The sequence below is a fragment of the Mastomys coucha genome, unplaced genomic scaffold, assembly GCF_008632895.1.
Source record: "Mastomys coucha isolate ucsf_1 unplaced genomic scaffold, UCSF_Mcou_1 pScaffold16, whole genome shotgun sequence".
Taxonomy (NCBI): domain Eukaryota; kingdom Metazoa; phylum Chordata; class Mammalia; order Rodentia; family Muridae; genus Mastomys; species Mastomys coucha.
In genome coordinates, this window is record NW_022196898.1 from 92,771,987 (window position 1) to 92,791,995 (window position 20,009).

At 38.7% G+C, this 20,009-nt stretch overlaps 1 protein-coding gene across 5 annotated transcripts in view; it reads left to right on the forward strand.

Annotated features, from left to right (window-relative positions):
• Positions 1–20,009, forward strand: part of Col24a1 (collagen type XXIV alpha 1 chain) — a 264,470-nt gene that overhangs the window by 140,925 nt on the left and 103,536 nt on the right. For all 5 annotated transcript variants that reach the window (XM_031375746.1, XM_031375747.1, XM_031375745.1 and 2 more), the window contains 8 exons: positions 1,878–1,931; positions 5,566–5,619; positions 6,707–6,760; positions 8,701–8,754; positions 14,202–14,255; positions 14,470–14,514; positions 14,628–14,672; positions 19,049–19,102. In XM_031375746.1, the coding sequence (XP_031231606.1) occupies positions 1,878–1,931; positions 5,566–5,619; positions 6,707–6,760; positions 8,701–8,754; positions 14,202–14,255; positions 14,470–14,514; positions 14,628–14,672; positions 19,049–19,102 (414 nt within the window). The remainder of the gene's footprint in view (positions 1–1,877; positions 1,932–5,565; positions 5,620–6,706; positions 6,761–8,700; positions 8,755–14,201; positions 14,256–14,469; positions 14,515–14,627; positions 14,673–19,048; positions 19,103–20,009) is intronic.

Genomic DNA, 20,009 nt, shown 5'->3' on the forward strand with positions numbered 1-20,009 from the left:
GAGAGAGAGAGAGAGAGAGAGGTGGCTGAGGCACTATGTGGACAGAAACATAATTCCAGGCTCCTCTTATGTCTTGTGCTGATGAGACTCCAGAAAGATGGAATAAAGATCCAAATAGAAAAGATTTTAAAAAGCACATCATTGAAAAATGCAAGAATAAAGTGTTCAATAAATACAGTGCATGACTATTAGAATAGTCACATTTAAGTTCTTGGTGCCTAAGCTTACCGATACCATTTAAACACCTCTTCTTAACTTAGCTAGCTCATCTGTAAAAGGAGATCCTGATCACACTACCAAAGTTAGTGATTTTGATGATAAAATCACATACACACACACACACAGAGACACACTCACACTCACACATAGACACACTCGCACACAAAATACCTAATACATGTTATTGTATTCAAGATCATGTGATAACCAATCAGCTACTGATACAGATATGACTGTGAACCTGTGGATAAAAATCAAACTATATATTAAGTTATATTCTTCTCAATCACCCATGATCATGATTTACAGCTTTATATATGTAAATATATATTATATAAAAAGTTATCTAATCAGGATTCATACCTGGGAGATATTGAAAACAGTTCATGCGTCCTTAAGTAAAGGTCAAAAGTCACTACTCCCTTACAATGTAAGAAAGAACTGCAATGTGTTCCTGTTCTAGTAATTTTTTTTTTGCTCCTTATATCTATTACAAAAAAAAGAAATAATAAATATACACAAATACAAACTCAGAGAGAACCCAAGTCATGTTCCTTTAGAACGCCATTGCTGGTAGCTTTCTTCCTTCTGTCCTTACAACTGTGCCCCTTATTCGGTCTGCATACTGGCTCAAATCCCAGTCTTCCTTCTTCATTCTGCTGGCTGGCCTCTTCCTACTTAGGATACAAATTGTCTGGCTTCAGCCTTCCCCAGACTCTCTTTGCTAAAATGCCTTGTCTTTCATCCTCTATCATCACGGTTACTTCCTTCACGAGCTTAGATCATACCTGTAACTATTAATGGTTTCCCTTTTGTGTTACTAGATGTTTTGATCTGCCAAGTGTTTCTAGCTTGATTTGTTACAGTGATGAAAGCGTGACCAAAAGCAAGTTGGAAGGATAGAGTTTATGTAATATACAGGTTTTAGTCCCACCACCAAGGGAAGCCAAGGCAGGAGCTTGGAGCAGTAACCATAGAGAAACACTGCTTACTGGCTTGGATGTTTGGGCTTGCTCAGCTTACTTTCTTATACAACCCAGGCCCACCCATCCTCCTACATCTAAGCTAAGAAAATGCTCCCACTGGCATGCCTGTAGTCCAGGCTGATTGAGGTAATTCCTCAACTGAAGTTTCCTCAGCCCAAGAGATTGTGGGGTGGGTCAAATTGTCAGCTGGAGCTAACTATAACATCAGGACAGAGCCTGAATGTGCCTTACCTCAGCACCCAGTACCACTCAGAATAGACATCAAGTCCTCATATAAGTGAACAAATAAATGAACACAAATGGGCATTAAAATACTTTCAAAGAAGGTAGTCGCAAAAATTTTATGTTAACATATCCCCAACAAGTAGATGTGGAAGTTGTAAATATTTTATAACATCCTGTTGTTTATTAGTGTATAAGTTCAAAGACTACATAGTCAGCCAACAAAGTATCTGTTATGCATTAAGATTTGATTTAGGTATTTTTGACTTTTAATGAATGAATTCATTCTAACATGAAGTCATGGGCTATGTACTTATTCTACAAAGAATTTGCCTCCAAATAAAATTAAGATGACGTAGATATAAACAGTACTTATAGGTGATTTAAATCCAGGATACTATAAGAGCAATATAATGGATACATATTTTCTGTCATTTCTTTCCTTACAAGGGACCTGTTGGTTTACCTGGAGAAGTAGGGGTAACCGGAAGCATTGGAGAAAAGGTAACCCATTTTGTTATTTTGTTTTGTATTAAGAACTGCAGACTAATTTTAATCTTCCATATGGCCTTTTATGGTGATTGATCAAAGGACACTTGTCACCCTAATAGGGGACTAGAGGGTGGAGGATTAGAGACAGTAATCACTTTTCTGGGTGTCCATTCATCTACAACAAAACATCAGAGTCCAAGAAAACACAGCAGCTGCTTGGGCATTTCCCATACTCGTGGTTGCAAGAATGGAGATCCTTGCCATGAGGGACCATCCAACCTGGTGGCCGACAGACTCATATGGCAGCAACAACCTGACGGAGGTTTCTACTTTCTTGTATTGCTGAGCCTGTATGCTGGCAGTACTCAGCCCAGCGGCAGTCCCAGTAGCCATCAAGCCCAGGGACAAAGCCCAGTGAGGCTGTCTCAGCCTTCCATGGTCTAATCTGTTGGACTACAGAAAGCACAGTACCCAGTACCCTCCTGTTCCCGATACCAAGGATGAGTCTAGGAGAGAGCAGAGCATCTTCATACTCACCTCTCAGCAAGGATGAGACACTGATTGGTCTTGCTTTCTCTCGGAATGTTTGCTTTGCCCTGTATTTCTTTTATTGTGTTTACTCAGATCACGTTTTCTTCTGCTGTCAACATGCACATTTTCCTCTTTCCAATGATGATTGTTCTCTTTTTTCCCCACCTCCCTATCATTTTATTACATTTCATTAACCATTAATACTTTTAGCTTGAAAAGCTTTTCAATTCTCATCTTATTCTTTATTATCTTTAATCATTTTTTTTTTACAGTCCAGTTGTTATCCACCTCCCATTCTGCCCTCCGACAGTTCCTCATCCCATTCCTCTTCCCCTTTCTCCAAGAGGATGCCCCCACACACATGCTTCCAACACCCCACCAGACCTCACCTCTCCCTGGGGCCTCAAGTCTCTTGAGGGTTAGGTGCATCTTCTCTCACTGAGGCCAGACCAGGCAGTACTCTGCTACCTATGTGTGAGGGGCCTCAGACCAGCTCATGCATGATGCCTGGTTGGTGGCTCAGTGTCTGAGAAATCTCAGGGGTCCGGGTTAATTGAAACTGCTGGTCTTCCTATGGGGTCACCCTCCTCCTCAAATTCTTGCAGCCTTTCCCTAATTCAACCCCAAGGGTTCCAGACTTCAGTCCAATGGTTGGGTTTAAGTAGTTCAGTCAGCTGTTTGTTGGGGCTTTACGAGGGCAGCCATGCTAGGCTCCTGTCTGTAAGCACACTGTAGCATCAGCAATGGTGTCAGGACGTGGAGCCTAAGTAACTTAGCTTCTTTCTTTTCTCTCCTTAAGAGAATGTAGTTTATATTTCTAGTTGAGTTTGTGTGTGTGTGTGTGTGTGTGTGTGTGTGTGTGTGTGTGTGTGTGTGTGTGTGTATGTGTGTGTGTGTGTGTGTGTGTGTTTAAATATCTGATTTGTTTTTTAATTGTTGTGTTGTGGTCTGTTCCCTCTCCTTTGAGAAGAGATGGAGATTGAGAGCTCAAGATAAAATCTCCCCCTAAGAACACTTTCACATAAAACCAGAAGGGATATCCCAACAAATGCAAAAATATTTACATAGAAACACAAGAAAAACGGAGAAGCAAGGCAATATGACTCCCACCAAAGTTAACAAGCCCTCAATAACCGAGTCCAAAAATAATGAAGGGGCTGAAAGACTAAGCAAAGAATTCAACAGTTTACTTTAAAAAAAGGAACAGTGACCTCAAAGAGGAGTCAAACAGACAAATGGGATAAGAAAGTCAAATCGAGATTTGGAGAAGAAATTTAGTAAGAAAAATGAGAAATTTAGTAAATAAACAGATTCTGAGGGGGAAAAGGCAGGAATTTGGGAAATGAAAGGCACCATAAATCAAAATTCTAAACTGTGGACAATGTTACAATTAAATTAATTTAAGTAGAAAAAAGGTTTTCACAGATTGATAATACAGTTAAGGGATGATTACATTCAGACATAAAAAATAAGGAAAGAAAGAAAAAGAGAGACAGAGCAGTCATGACCATGACTTTCAGGAACTCTGGGACATGATCATGAGATGAACAATAAGAATTCTGAATGTAGAAAAAGAACGCATCTGTGAACTAAAGCTAAAAGAAATCTACTTGTTGAAGCTGTGCAGAAAAATATTCCAAATGTAGGGAAAGATATGTGCATCCAAGAGACATTTAGAGCCCCAAATAGACATAAAAAATAATGAAGTTATATACCATTGTAAGTAATTGCTGGAAATGGAGATCATGATGTTAAGGGAAATAAGCCAGGCTTGAAAGGAAACCATTTCATGATTTCTCTCACATGTGGAATTTAGTAAGCATAAAAAGGAGACCATTAGGGTTACAGAAGGAGGAGGAGGAGACACAGAAACAATAAGAGAGTGCGTGCACATGATCGAGGTGTGCTAGGTGCACTTTGAAAATGGAACAATGAAAATTATTACTCTGTACAATTAATCTGTGCTGGTAAAAAAAATTATTCAAAAGTATAACATATTACCTCTAGTGAATCTCTTAAATATGTTGACATATGGCTGGTTACATGTTTGCTTCTAACTTTTAGAGGGTAGGATACCCTTCTGGTTATGAAGATTTAATCTGAAAAGCAAATGTGAAGTAACCAGTGCAGAAGCAGAAAAAAAAAACATTATGTAATTCTCCCTTCAAATCTCTTTGGAAGCAATTTTGAATTAGAAGAATAAGTGTCCAGTTTATTCTTTTCTTTCCCACAACTCATTTATTAAATACCTGTGCTATATTCAGTCTCATTGCTGACCTGATCCAGTTTACTCTCTTCCATCCCAGACTTCTATTCATGGACAAACTGTTGGACTCTAGTAATGTCCACCCTCTTAGAAAACGGCCACACACATCTCTACTCCTTCTTGATTTCCTCCCTCCCTGGAGTGAAAAAAAGTTCTACAGAGTTTACAATTCAACTTTCTTTCTAATTATTTCATCCCTGCTAATAACAAATAAATAGTTACTTGAAAGCAGAATATAACTTTAACTTCATAATGGAATACAAATTCTTAATATATGCTTAATTTATTTTTAATATAACTACAGAAATGTTCAATTATTTGGTTATAATTCAATGAGCCAATACTTAGACAATATTGAGGAATTTTAACGTGATTACATTACTCTTAAATTTCTGTTGAAGGCTTGATTCTTACGACCCTCCAGAATGAGATCTGTGGCTCTTCTCTGAGGCCCACAGTCCAAAGAAATAATTTCGTCCATTTTTCTAAAGATTACCTCTTCTTTCAATTTGCTTGATATTTTCAGGAATTTTCTACCTTGGAGTCTCTTGTAGCAACTTGTTAGAAATCTCATTTATAAAACTTTAGCAAGCTATATGCTTTTTGGAAGATCTTATTTATCCATAATTTCTATCTTCACCTCAATAAGACTGTGAACAAGAGAACTTCATTGTTTTAGGAGATTTGCAGCTGTGGGATTAAAATGCAAGCTCTATATGTTTGAGGGTTGTTAATGGTGAAGATAGGGTGTGCGTGTAAGCTATGGTTATGGCGGTTTCCCTCTGTAGCCTTAGCTCATCCATCACTAACATGACTCAGTGTTGCCTTCTCTCCTTATTGTTTCACAAGGGAGAACGTGGAAGTCCAGGCCCTCTTGGTCCCCAGGGGGAAAAAGGTGTCATGGTAAGAATTCAAGGATATGAAAACTTTGTTTCCAACACACCTAATAAGAAAGCTAAGGTGTTCTGGGGGTAGACTCACACTGACTAGTATTTAAGTGAAAATATTTTTTTATAATAGATTTCAAATGAACTATTTTTAGCTGTTTTATATCCTAGAATGGATGTTCTGTGGTACCAAACCCAGGAAAAAGCATAAAAATAACTGTCTTAGTAAAAACTATCCTATAGTTTTGGGAGAATAATTATATGATGATGCATGAGCCACACTAAATTAAAAAGAAAATTCAACTGAAAATCTGCATGTTCTTGTGCAAATAAAGTTTATATTACATATGTTCTCAACTACTCTCCAGTAATAAACCAGTTTTTGGCCATGAGGTAGGCCTTTTGACCGTGAGGTCGGCCTTTTGACCACTATCAGTTTTAGAACATCCCCTTTCGGAAAATATAGAATAATGGTGTCATGTAACACTATCTACAAGCTCATTCCACCTTTCACTCTTTATTTTTAATTTCTGTATTATGAGAAGAGCATCACAAGATTATTTTAGCAATTTCTAGTGGGGGCATGTAGTGAACCTAACTTATTCATAAACCAACTGAATTCAAGAGTCTTTCCTTGCTAAGACATCTTCAGAATTAGTGTTAGTACCATACTCTATATGTTCTTTCTAAAAGCTGATGGATTGATCGCATCTACCTTCCTTAAACATGGGATTTCCCAACATCTTTGAAAACTTCCTAAGTCGTAATGTGTATCATCACAGAGCATAGTCCACACATAAGATGTCATCACCTACAGAAAGAGGAAATGAAGGTGATTGTGAGGTATTGTAACACATGGTGCCACCTAGTGACTTTCTTTTTAAAGCCACGACCAAATAACTGACACACAGCTTCTATGGAAACACATCTTTAGTTTCTGTGATCTACTATACACCGTTTCCTGTGGCTTCATGTATCTTAGGTAGAAAAGGGCAATCTTGTCGAACTGTTGTTTTTGCTACCATTTGTGGTTCACTGTGTTTTTATTTTTTTCTTAAAGGAAAATGATTAATTATATGTTTTATATTTCATTTTAATTATAGGGCTACCCAGGTCCTCCTGGGGCTCCAGGACCCGTGGGCCCACTTGGATTACCTGTAAGTATAGAGCAGACTTGTGGTCCTGTCTTGAACGTCCACTTTAATTTAAATTCATCACTTTGTTGTGCCATCTTTTTGAGTCTCATTTAAATTGACTATGTATAAGATAATGGAATTTGCTTCTCTCCCAAACCACATGAACGTTCTGAAATATTTCTTGGTATCTTGAGTCTCCTTACCCCTACTATGTATAGTAACCAATTTCAGTTCTCTAGCCTAAACCAAAAAGAAAAAAAAATTAATCCTCCTTTTGTAAGAAAATAGAATCAGTAACCAAAATACAGCTGAGACCCAAGGAACTAACAAAACACAAGGAGTTATTTTAAAATGTTTTTCTTAAGTTTTGCAAATACTTTCAAGCAAATAGTTAAAATTCATTGGAAATGTGCCTTTGGTAAGTACACTGGAGCTTTTGAATACATTCCCTCTGTTGTTTTCAGAAAGATAATTAAATCTTGCCCCTACAGAGAAAGCACTCTCTTGTCATGGTTTGACAGTTATTGTAGACATGAACCTGATGCAGTTCAGCCTCTCTCAGAGAATTCTGCAGAATTTCTCTTCACAGAAATTGTTTGTATTATGTCTCATGATGCTTCCACTCTATAAAGGAAGCTGATTTTCTAGTATATTCATATACATACTGTTGACTTCTAAAACAAAAGAGGCCAGAGCATAGTTGTCCATCTCTTCACTCACAGGAAAGAATGAGTTAACTTGAGACCCTAAAACTTAGCCCATTTTTATCTATATAAAGTTTATAACTAAAGAGAAGACAGGGGTTGTTAAATTAAAATCTCGGTGCCAGGATCAGAATACCTCTCTCTGAGTGTGTGGTCAGGGGGGTCCCAAAGGCACTGAAACAACACAGGATATTGCCACTGTCATTACTCACAGTGACAAAAAGGAAAGATCTGGGAGCTGAAGGCAACACACACTTTGGCTGAAGGACCTGGAACATCAATCTCAAATTGACCAGAAAGTCCTTGCTGGCTTGCTTTCATAATGTTTGAAGGTGTTGTGTGGGTTGCTGATGGAGAAAAGAATCGAAGGTCTTAACCAAGTCTAGGCTTTGCACAATGTATTGCCAACCTCCCAGGCAAGCTGTACCCACCAGTGCAATAGTAGTATCGTGGTTTTAGGGGAACCAACTGCTTTCTGACTGTAGTTGAGGTCTCCCATCAGGAGGACATTCATGTCTGGTATTGTAAACCTGATCAAAGACACAAGTCTGTGAAGATCACATGCCCTACTGAGGGACCTACTTTATTGTTTGTCTAAATGATCATATTATCAAGAATTGCCTTGTATACATTTATTTATGTAGCCATAACTTTGTGCTATACTCTATTAATTCTTTATAGGACACTGTAATACAACATTAAACTTGACTTTAAAGTAGCAACCTAATTTCCATTTTGATACATTAATTTAAAATCACTTTCGATATTATTATTCATGGGTTCAGAAAATATACAAATTTCATATGTGGGGTTATAACAGATCTATTTAATAATAGCAAAAAATGTAACAGTAATAGCGATTGCTTCTTTGATGGACCATGAATATTAGACTGGTTTAACTGGCTAAGAGGATCTCTTCTTCCTCATTTCCCTTGTGCATTCCTCCTGAACACTATTTGTCTAGTGAATATTAAACTCTTCCAGTTCATTTCACCCATAAAAGGCATTTGTCCAAAGAGTGAAATATTTTGAAAGCAGAACACTGGGGAGGGACACATGGTATTGATTAATTAAAATATATTTGTAAGGAAACAACACATGGTATTAATTCATCAAAATGTATTTGTAGGAAGATAATTAAATTTCATTTTTAAAAATCCATCAATTACAATAAATGTCACATAAGAAAGTACGGATACTGTTCTAATATCAATGTTATAAATATGATGTCTGAGTTTTTAAATTTCCAACATGTAGGGTCTTGTTGGGGCAAGAGGCGCACCGGGGAGTCCTGGTCCTAAAGGACAAAGAGTAAGTATACCAAAAAGTATGTTAACCCCAAAGACGTCACCTCATAGTGATGGGTTCGACAGAGCCAACTCTGCACGGTCTACAGTCATACTCACATGTTGGATTTTGCTGTTTTTATTCTGTTAGATGAACTACCTATAGCAATTGAAATATAACTAATAGTACAACTAATATAACTATGTATTATAGTTACATAACTAATGATGAATAATCAAAGGCATTTTAGTCATTATTACTTAATAATTAATATGCAGAAAAAGGTTAAAAAGAATATTTATCTACTAAGTTGTCTCTTAAACATTAACACTTTTTTATAAATGGTGGCATCAGGCCACCACTTACATGCCTGTCACATATACTTTATGTATATTGTCGTGTTTGATACTCAGAGCCACTGTAAAAAGACATGGCACGGTATCATAGATATTATAACCATGGTATTATAACCAGAGCCCAAGGAATATGATCCTTAGAGACAGAGAAGCATCTCAATCTGTATTCAGGCCTTGACATATCTTACTACAAAGCCAATGTCTGTCTGATGCCACATGGAATACTAAGCAATATTTTCCTCATCTGAACGTGTGCTTTCTTTTAAGGGTGGCATTTCAGGCACTGCCCTTCACTTGCCTTAAGTTTTAGAGCTACTGGAGACTCTTTTTTAATCCTAAAACATGGTCTCCAACTAACAAAGACTTTCAAAGTTGAAAAAACAATAAAGACGAAAGCACTGCAGCCTCCCAGTTGTAAAATTGGGAGAGAGTCCTGTGGGCTCCCAGTCACAGAACAGCTTTGATTTCACGTTCTGTGTGCTAGGTGAGGGTTGAGGAGAGACCTTTGTCTTTATTATTATTCATTTTATGAAAAACTATTTTCCTTCCTGGCTTTCAGATGGCCTGTATGCAAACATCAGTGATAGTTGATTCATCTTAGCACAAGTAAATTTAAACCTAAGAGAGAAGGGGTCTGTGCTCTGAGTCTTGTTTGCTGCTTCCTGCTGGCCAGGACTCCATCCTTGGTGAGCTCAGACATGTTTATTGAGTCTAGTATGAGTCACAGTGAGGAAGCACAACAGCTTGTGGCAGGTGGACTAAAAAAATACTCACCCCAACCTTTTGTTATTTAAGTGATTTAGGTCTCAGTGACTCTCCATGTCACTGAGCAAATCCATGTCCCTAACCGTGGTACATGCCGAACCACTTGAATGATCTCATAAATCCTCTTGCGAGCTCTGCAGTTTTCTAACTTCACTGGGACCACGCGTAGCTTCCTGCTTTCCTGACGTGTCACATTGCCCTCAGCTCTCACATCTCCAAGCCTTTCCATCATTTTCCAGTTACGGTTTCCAGACTCTCTTCAAATGGTGCCGCGCGATTTTAAACTATGTCACTCAGAACTTTCTACAAAAGGAAACTTTGTTAGGGCAAGAGGGTGTTTTTTGTCACTAGGAGGATATTATTATTGGTAGACTTTGTACAAAAATAATTTAACTGAATGTGGCTGTAAAGATAGCTTATTTGTTACTGCTCAGTCATGAGAACTAGAGACGTGTTGCCAGCCCTATGTCAAGTAGCTCACAACTGCCTGAAGCTCCAGCTCCAGGAGATCTGATGATCTCTTATGGCCTCCACAGACATTAAATGGACACACACACACACACACATACACACACACACACACACACACACACTCGCACGCGCACATGCTGGTGATCTGGCCTATTGAGGTAAGCTGGAAAGGTGTCTGGCTCCAAGACTTTGGGTCCATATTCTAGTGCAATCACAAAGGCTAAGGGAATCACTTCTCTGGCACACCTGTCACTACTCGGTGTGACAGGACCCTGAAGGGAAACTCTGCTCTGAGGCACATACATTCTGAGCCCACATAGAGCAGTCTGGTACTTATTCACTTTTCCTATTTGGCCTAGGATTTATACTGTTCTCAAATGGTCATACAATACCATGAATGGTAGGTAGGATCATTCCCGAGAGATTCTGCCTACTGACAACCCACAGTATATCCACCTAAGCTGATTTCTTACAGATTATATAACACTTAACTAATAACCCAGAGGATCCTATGTCAACTACCCTCCAGGTTTCATGCCATGGTATACTTTCCAATTTTGTAACTTATGGTCTTAAAACTGGGAAATAGTATAGAATACTAAAATCTACCTAGGGGAAGGAAAATTAAAGCAGGCCACAATACCAACATCTACAGAGGCAAACATAATAGTATCATGAGAATTTTTCTAACCTGTAGCTGGACGATTTTATAGTTTACATAACTGCAAAGAGTAACAAATATTAAAAGGTAGTGATAAATAAATTATTATATAAATACCTTTTCTATTTATAACATTAAATGTCCTAAACATTAAACATCTTAATCTTTTTCTAGCTGGTATGTTTAGCTGGAGAACAGTTAGATAAAGAGAAGTTATTTAATATACTAAAACTACTTCATGCAATTCATAAAACCCTTTCTTTTATATAGATGGTATAAAGTGACAGATGTACTACTCTATCCCAGGTGATGGAGGCTTGTCCTGATGGGAGTTATCACAAGGAGTCAACACAGCCTGAGCCATTGCCGTTCACATACAAGCTGACACTTTGAGGGTTACTGATAAAAAAGACCCTTTGACACCTGCCAGTGTTTCCCCCTGTGCCCAGCTGCCCGACAGGAGAAATGATATGAGCGAAGCAGGCTCACCTACACACGTGGACAGGAATTAAGTCCTTGATCACAAGCTCTCTTTAAATTCCACCCTCTTTCTCTAGGGCATTGGTGGAGAGAAGCAGGCAGCTGGCAAGTTTGGAACTGGGAGACCATTGCTATTTAAGACCGGGATGGGGTAGAGGAATAACTATGTTAGAGGAACTGGGAGACCATTGTTATTTAAGACCTGGATGGGGTAGAGGAATAGCTATGTTAGAAATACACAACAGTTTAGGGTTTTCTCTCCAACAGTGACACCTAAATAGTGATAAACACTCTGCAAGTTGGTCCCTTCGGGGGAGGGGGGCTGCGTATCATTTTAAGGTAGAGTGCCATTGGTAACATTTGTATTTAGGATTGGTGCTAGGCTCAAGTATCCCAAGTGATAGAGTTTTCTCCTTTGCTCTGTTAAATGTTTTCAGTAGGCACCTCTCTGTCCTCAAGAGCCCTGACAGTGTTGATTTGGTTCAGTGGATCACTTGGTTCCGGCTGAGTAAAACAAGGGTCAGAAAAAAACAAACTGCTTGGCGTCATGAGTTAGGCATGTGAGTGAGTTGAAAGTTAACAGGGGTCATACCAAGATCCAGACCTGGCTTCGAGAACATATAAATACACCGAGTCCATCTGTCCTGAGGATACAGCTATTTCCTTCACTCGTGGGCGCTCAGCCTGTTGTAAACTACCAAAGAGGCCATAGAAATGGGCTCAGGGTTCTCAGAACAGCCTTCCTAAGAAAGCCAAGCATGCAGTGCATGTTAACGTTTTAGTTGGTTATAGGTTTCTTCTTTTAGTTTAGTATTTATATGAAATAGAAGGCCTGTAGCCTGACACCCAATGCATTATGTCACAAATTGCTCACTCATGGGTCTGGCTAACTCTTTAATGTATTTACCGATGTTTCAAATCTGCACTATGTTTTTCTTCAATGGACTAGAGGTATTCAACTCTGGCTTTAAGGACCCTCTCTCAGCTTTGACATTCCTAACAGCATAGAAAAAGGTCTGGGTATTCTGTGTATGCAGCATGCTTTTACCAGAAAACGAGAGATCCGGGAGATATTTTCGAGCTGTTACTTTTAAAATATTGTGCCAAATTGCATGCCTATTGTAGCACTGAGTGTCTAATTCTCTTAGGCCTTGTCCTGAAGTTATTTTGTCCTAGGAGTCTCATCAGCAGTGTGGGTTATGTCTGCCACCAGAGGGAAACCTGCTAGGCAGCCAGGCTATGCCTCTAGCTCATTAGCTCACTCTTGCCTGAAGCACAGACCATACCAGCTGTCCTTAGAACAAGGCTCTCAGACCCTCACATGGTGACTTCTGCCTTGACCTTAATGTGTCTCCTGATTTAGACTTTTATTTTTATACTATACATGGTTATCTTTATCACTGGGAGCATAGAAATAAATATCTCCTGGTAAATGACATAGTAAATGTAAAATAAATAAATAAGTAAATAAATGATAAATTTTTTAAAAAAAGGCCAGCAGAAGTTCAATGGTGAACTGCCTGCTAGAGGCCTGATTTACCACCAGGATAATAACAATAGCGGCAACAATAATCACTGTGAAACAGTCTTGCATAAATGTGTTTTAATGCAAAACGTTATACAAATATTTTATGTGCATGTCACTTTAATGGGGAGACCTTCATGGATCCTCATGGGGTATTAGCGCTCCCTCCAAACCCTTGAGTGTGCCTGGGAACACACTTCAGCCAGGCATCCATCCTGGAGAGGCCTGTTATAGCCAACAGCTTTGAGAACAGAATTCTGGACCTCGGCACTGGAGCTAACACAGGAGCCCCTTCACCTCAGCACTTGACAGGGTCTCAAGGTTGTGTAATGGCTGTGTATAGAAACCTTCTGCTTACCCATCACCCACTTATTTAAATGTGAGTCCCAGCTTTGTTTTCTTAGCACTTCCCTGCATGCAGCCAACAGCTGGTCAAGCTGAGTCTCCTCTCTTCACTCTTCCTCATGCAGTCCCTCTGTCTGCTTCTACTCATAACCCACAGGGCTGACCTCACACATCCAAGTGGCTTCTCTGTTCCTGGGACAAATGTGCCAGGTCTGCCTCCCTGTGGACTTCTCCTCTTGGTCCTTTGCACAACCACCTCTCCCTTGAACTATTTACTCTTTCTATAAAATCTCTTTTCTACAGAAGGTGTCCATGTAGAGGGTTTAGCATTTAAGTCTGTTCCAAAGGCCTTGGATAAATGTATGCTTTAGAAAGCGAGACCTATCGCTGTATGAGAGCAGCTCGCTCTTCTCTGCAGGTAACTCTTAGGTAGATATTGAGAAGGTTTTCCCCCAAGTGCCTTACTGTACCTGTTCTGAGCCCCTGCCATCTTCCAGTAACTGCTGTCCAGTTGGCACATAGCAAGTATGGTGTCCTGAACATTCATTTTCTAAAAATACAGAGAGAGAAGAACAATTCCAAAATAATGAAACTTAAGAAGACTGCCTAGGCAGACAATCGAGGCCCTTTTAAGTTAACTTAGAGTCGTTTTAAGAATAAATCCCTCAGGACTACTGAGGAAAAAAGAGAAAGAAAGAAAGAAAATAATCAACATAGGTTAGAAACACCTCTGCAACTCTTATAGCTAATTCTGTACTCATCAAACTTACTCTGTGGCATAAACCCTTTAAAACGTGGACTTGATTATTATTTGTTTTTAAGAGGAACATTTCAAATTAACAATGGGATATTTTCCTTCTGCCTGTAGGGACCCAGAGGACCAGACGGCCTCGCAGGGGATCAAGGTGGACATGGTGCCAAGGTACTTGCAGATTCTCCATTTCATGTGTTAAATGTGGCAGAGCCATTATGCCCTGTATATCTAAATATTGATGTATTTCCTTATGCCTAGTTTTTAATACATACCAGCCATGGTTTCTTTTTAATACTGAGCTGTGGCCTTGTTTTCTATATGGTACCATGTAAGACCATGGCTCAAATTCTGACCAATCCATGTGATATTGATATTTTGTTAGGGTGAAAAAGGAAACCAAGGAAAAAGAGGGCTTCCTGGTCTCCCTGTGAGTAGCAAACCACGTCATCTTCTTAAGCACGAACATCCTGGCGTTCTCCCTGTGCTGTTTGAGAAGGGCTAAAATGTATGATCTAAGCATTTTTTCTCTATCATGTGTAGGGTAAGGCTGGAAGCCCTGGGGAGAGGGGAGTTCAAGGAGAACCGGTAAGTTTTTGTCTTTAGTGTGTAATTGTTATTAATATTTGAGCTGATATGACAAGTGCAACTCTACTTCACCCTCATCACGATGAACGTTTCTCTAAAACTCCTCTCAAAACGAATTGATGTGATGCGTAACTGTAATGGGACGTGACAAAAGCATAAAGAAGCTTCCAGAACCTCTCTCCTAGCTTCATCCTAACTCACCTCGGGTACTGTTTTCTCTTGTGTGGTGCAGAGTCACGCACATCTTGCTCTCTCGTTATACTACTGTAAGAATTTTCAGTATTTTATAGCGCTAGACATTTTTTTCCTACCATCTAACATCTTACCAGGATTGCACATAGTTTCCTCTGGGCATCAATAATTTCTGTGGCTGTCATCATGAAAGAATAGAGAAATATTGAAAAATGCATATACAAATCTTCACTTATGGTAATTACACAAATGAGCACTCAGCTTACACATATAAGTATTTTAATTGCTTTCATTCTGAATCATAATGTGACACTTTGATTTGTTATATAAATACATCTTATGAATTAAATCTAAATAATTTGAAATTTTCAATGGATTACAGTTGAGGAGTCAGAAAAGGTCAGGACAGGTTTCGGCTGGTGGTGGTTGTCACCTAGGACAATGTTGGCTTGCTCCTGTTTGAAATCTGCTGCCCCCTGCCTGTTGTCTTTCATTATAGCAATGTACTTGACAGCAGTCAAATCTAAGATACCAGAAATTTGAAAGACAGTAAATGACTGTCCTGAAAAAAGAGGTGTGTTCACCCTTGTGCATTAGCCAAAGGCGTTCTCAGAGAGCACCCTGTGTGTCTCCATAGTTGTCATGTTTTAGTCATTAAGGTCAGGGTTAGCAATGCTCCTGTGGATTCTGACTGCTTCGCTGTATTGTAGGCCAGGCTGAGCTCAACTGTGTTCCTTTAATTTTAAAAGAAAAAGACTCACAGAAGTAGAATTACTCATTATGTATATTGTTGACCTTTCTTAGAATTTTATTTTCATCTTCTGCTTAGACAAGCGGTACATCTCCTTAATCCGGTGAAAGGTACTAGGATCATTTGCAACTGTCTGACAGCATGCAAGTGCTGTGGACTCCTGGAAGGGTAAAGTTGCCTTAAAAGATGCCACACCTTGGACAGAAAATGATGAGTTTATGATAACTTTTGAGGCTTACAAAATCTTTGCCCACATTGATTCCATCTTAAGTGAAATGAAATTTTAGGGAAGCAGGAAACATTTCATTGGGAAAGCTTAAATAAGCTCCAAAGAGTCACATTATCTTTCAGAGTAGTCTTGCAGTCTCCAGTCCTTTAGGTAGTATCAAAAATAGGCAACACTCTATAACACAGGCATATTAGAGATCGGATACCTTTTTCTTGTGTGTTCAGAAAAGCAGCATAATCTTGCTTTAATAGGTTGGCTATCTGGAGCATATTCTAGTCACCCTTGAAATGAAGAAACTAATAACATCTGTGATATCACCCTTCTCAACCCCCCCCCTCTCTTAGTCCTTCTCCTTCTGAGGGCCTAACTGCATGCTCTATCACTGGTCTGTCTTATCCCCAAGGACCCAGATTGTCAGAATTGTCAAAACAAATATTAAAGGAGTCCAACAATACACATAGTACTTTAATAATCCTGACAACCAGGAAATTTATTGTCTATGGCCCAACACTCTTCCCACCCACCTGTAGATATGATCCAAAAGTCAAAAATCAGAGAAACCATGATTCAATGGCTTTGTGGGGTCATGGAGCCTGGAAGGCTGCATTTAATTACCTAAGTCATGAAAATTATAACATTTCATACATTAGCAAGTTTTCAAAGAAAGCATCCTTTCAATCGATGCCGGGTATGTAAAGACTTCTTTGATGTTGTCTGCCCCTCTTTTCCCCCTTTACTGATTTCTAATGTTCCTTCATGAAAATCCATTATAACTTTGTCCAATTTTGACTATGTTTTCTTCCAGTAATATTGTTTTGGAAATGGCTTTGTCTATTGTGAACATCCATCTTGCTAGCTGTCACAGGCTTGCAGCTTGCCCTATGTGTTCTTCTTACCAGTTTTCTTTCAGCCCAGCTGGTCTTGTTATTTAACTTGAACATATTCTAGTGGGATCTTGCTTCTTGGTCTTCCAACCTCTGCCTTTTTATTAGAGTCTTTGGTCCATTTCTATTAATCTAATTGCTAGGTCCACTGTCTTATGCTTGCTATGTTTTGTTCATTGCCTTCTGTCTGTAAATTATATCTTAAGTTACCTGTTGACTTTTGATTTTTACCCCTCATTATTAGCTTAAGTAGTTATTCTAGGTCAGGGTCATCAACCCTTTCCCATAAAATGACAGCAAGAAAGCATTTATGTTCCAGGGTATATATGTAAAATCTTATAGCCCATAGGACAATTTATTCACATGCTGTCTTTATTCTGTGGTTATTTTACATATTACATCTACATGCATTCTGAAACTTCATTGTAAACAAAGCTTTTATCTAAATATTAATAAAGTTTTACTTGCTTTACTATAAATTAGTTGTGTAATTTAGAGTTTGGTGTATGGAAATTGGCTCTCTATCGATCACTTGCAATTTCTAGTGATCTTCATTCTTTCTTGAAGGTTTGAATGGCTAAACATTGTCATTTTCCTGGAGCTATGAATCGTCTTCTAAGTTCCTTTTAGGGAAGTCTGCTAATGGTGAATTATCCTTTGAATTGTGAGCTACTTTTTCACCTCTAATTCTGAAGGCAGTTTTCAGGGTATATAAGACTCTAGGTGTTGTTCAGTACTATCAAGAGGCCATTGGGAGAGAAGGGCTTTTAGAGGAAAATTCTCATGTATTTCTGTCCTTATCTCCTGTATGGGTATATGTGGGTAATGATACATCTTGTATTTAGACATGTTTAGGTCAAACAACACTGGTTCTGCCACTTACTTTTATATTTTAACTTGTATGTATTACTCAACCTTTTTGAGTCTCAGTTTATCTACATTTAAAAATGAATATCTGAGTGCGAGGAACAAAGAGATGGGTCATGAATTATGAGCACATTGTGCTCTTCCAGAGGATCTGAGTTTGATTATAAGCATTTACACAAGGAGCCTCACAACATCCTTCAATTTCAGGTCAGAGGGATCAAGTGCCCTCTACTAGTCTCCACAGGTACCTATACATTCATGTTACACACACACACACTAATAATAACAATAACAACAACAAAAACAACAATAAGAATAAGAAAAAATGAATCTTTGTGGCTATAAATAGCCACAATAATCTTTGTTACTCTCGTGGTCGTTTGTTCCCATAATTCCTGAGTAGAAGCCATAGAGTAGTCAGTTCTGCTAGAGAGTCATATATCATTAATAACATCTGAAAAGCCTTAAGAAGAATTTTTATTTTAAGTCAATTTGTGATTTTTCCTCTTAGTCCTCAATAAAAATTGAGAACAAGGAAATTGAGTCCTTGCTTTGCAAAATGACCTCTGTGCAGAATCCACAGCATTAATGGAAATACTAAGTTGGTTCTGTGTCCAAACATGCTTTACAGAACACTTCAAGGTCTGCATGTCCATTACACACTTCAATTAGCACAGCAGGCAGAGCGAGGCCTTTGTATTGATCCTGTCTATTAATTTATGAACCTGACATAGATGAAGAACATATGATTTTCAGAACAGAACTTTAGCCATAATAAGCAAATGAATGTAATTTTAAAACAACAAAAAAGACAGTTTCCTCTTACATATAACTACGATATACCTCATCAATTCTATGTCTAACATATGCCCAAAGAAATGGAAACCCATGACTCACATATTGCACACCTGTGTTCACAGTGGCATGTTGACAAGAGCCAAAAGCTGGAGCAACCTACGTGGCCTATGCCAGATGAAAGAACAAAATGTGGTTTATGCATCCATGGGAATTTTTTTTCACTTTAAAAATGATACTTTGACACAAACTAAAAGGAAGGTCCCTGAAGACAGTCTCCCCAGTAAATGAGGCAGACACACAAGAGGGCATGTGTCATATGACCTCCTTTATGATAATGACCTAGATAGCCACGTTCATGGAGACAGATGTAGTTACAGGGAAAGAGGCAGCAGGAATAAGTGAATTACTGACAGGGTTTCAACTGGGCAGATGGAGAAGTTCTGGAGATAGATGGAGGACATGGTTGATAAACACTGTGTGTCTGTTTAATGCTACAGATTATATTCTTAACTGTGCTCATGGTAAATCTTATGTACAAAAAGAAAAAAGTGATGAATACATAGAAAAGACCCCATAGGCAAAGGCAGGTGGGTAAACTAGCTAAAGCATTTTTGAATATGCTGCTTTTCTACAAATTCCTCATTTGTTTGTCAAGGGCTCACAAGGACTCGCTGGCAGCTCAGGAGACAGGGGGCCTGCCGGAGAACCAGTAAGTTTCTTTACATCCTTCTAATTGTGGCTTCCTATGAGGTCCGTTTACTGTCCACAACTGTGTCTACACTGCTGAAGGTGGTTTGTTTTAGAAACAGAATAACAAAGACAAAGTCTAGAGAATGTGCATTTCACTGTATCAGTTTTGTAGGATACAGGCATACAAGCATACATACATACATTCATAAATGCATATGTGTGTTATTAAAACATACATACATTCATAAATACATATGTGTGCTATTATAGTTTTTGTTGCTTTTATGGCTCCATTTAGTCGAATTTGGTGCTTTTCTCTGTAACTGTTAAAAGACATATTTCTGGTTTTGAAAAAGAAAACTTTTAGTGATGCTCAGAAATGCTCTTTCTGGATGCCCTGCTGTTCTTCTAATTGGTACATTACCACACACAGAGTCAACAGCTCTATAATGAAAGCCATGTAGTGAAGCCAGTCTTTGTATCTGATTGGCCTAAATACGCAAATATGATAGAAATGCTGCTACATCAACAGTACAAAAAACATATGCCACGATTCCATGGCTATGATTCATTTCTGGAGTTTCAATGGAAAGGGCATTGAGCGAAGGGGGGAAACTCCAGCACACTCCTTTCTCACAGCTTAGCCCTTATTGCCGGTGAAATCATTCTTTAGGGCAATCATGTCAGATGTCAGATGCTGTAATGTGCTTCTGAGATTCATAACACAATATAGTCTTTTGAGCCGCTGGGTTGATATTATCACCAGTTGACACACGGTTTGCAGGTGGCCTTGGCATAATTAAGTTAGTAACAAGTGGAAAAGTTTACCAAAGAGTAAAAGATTCACACTCAACCTATGACGTAAGCTCATCGAACAATCAGGGCTCACGATGTGTGTAGTTCTTGCCTGCTAAGCATCGAAGACG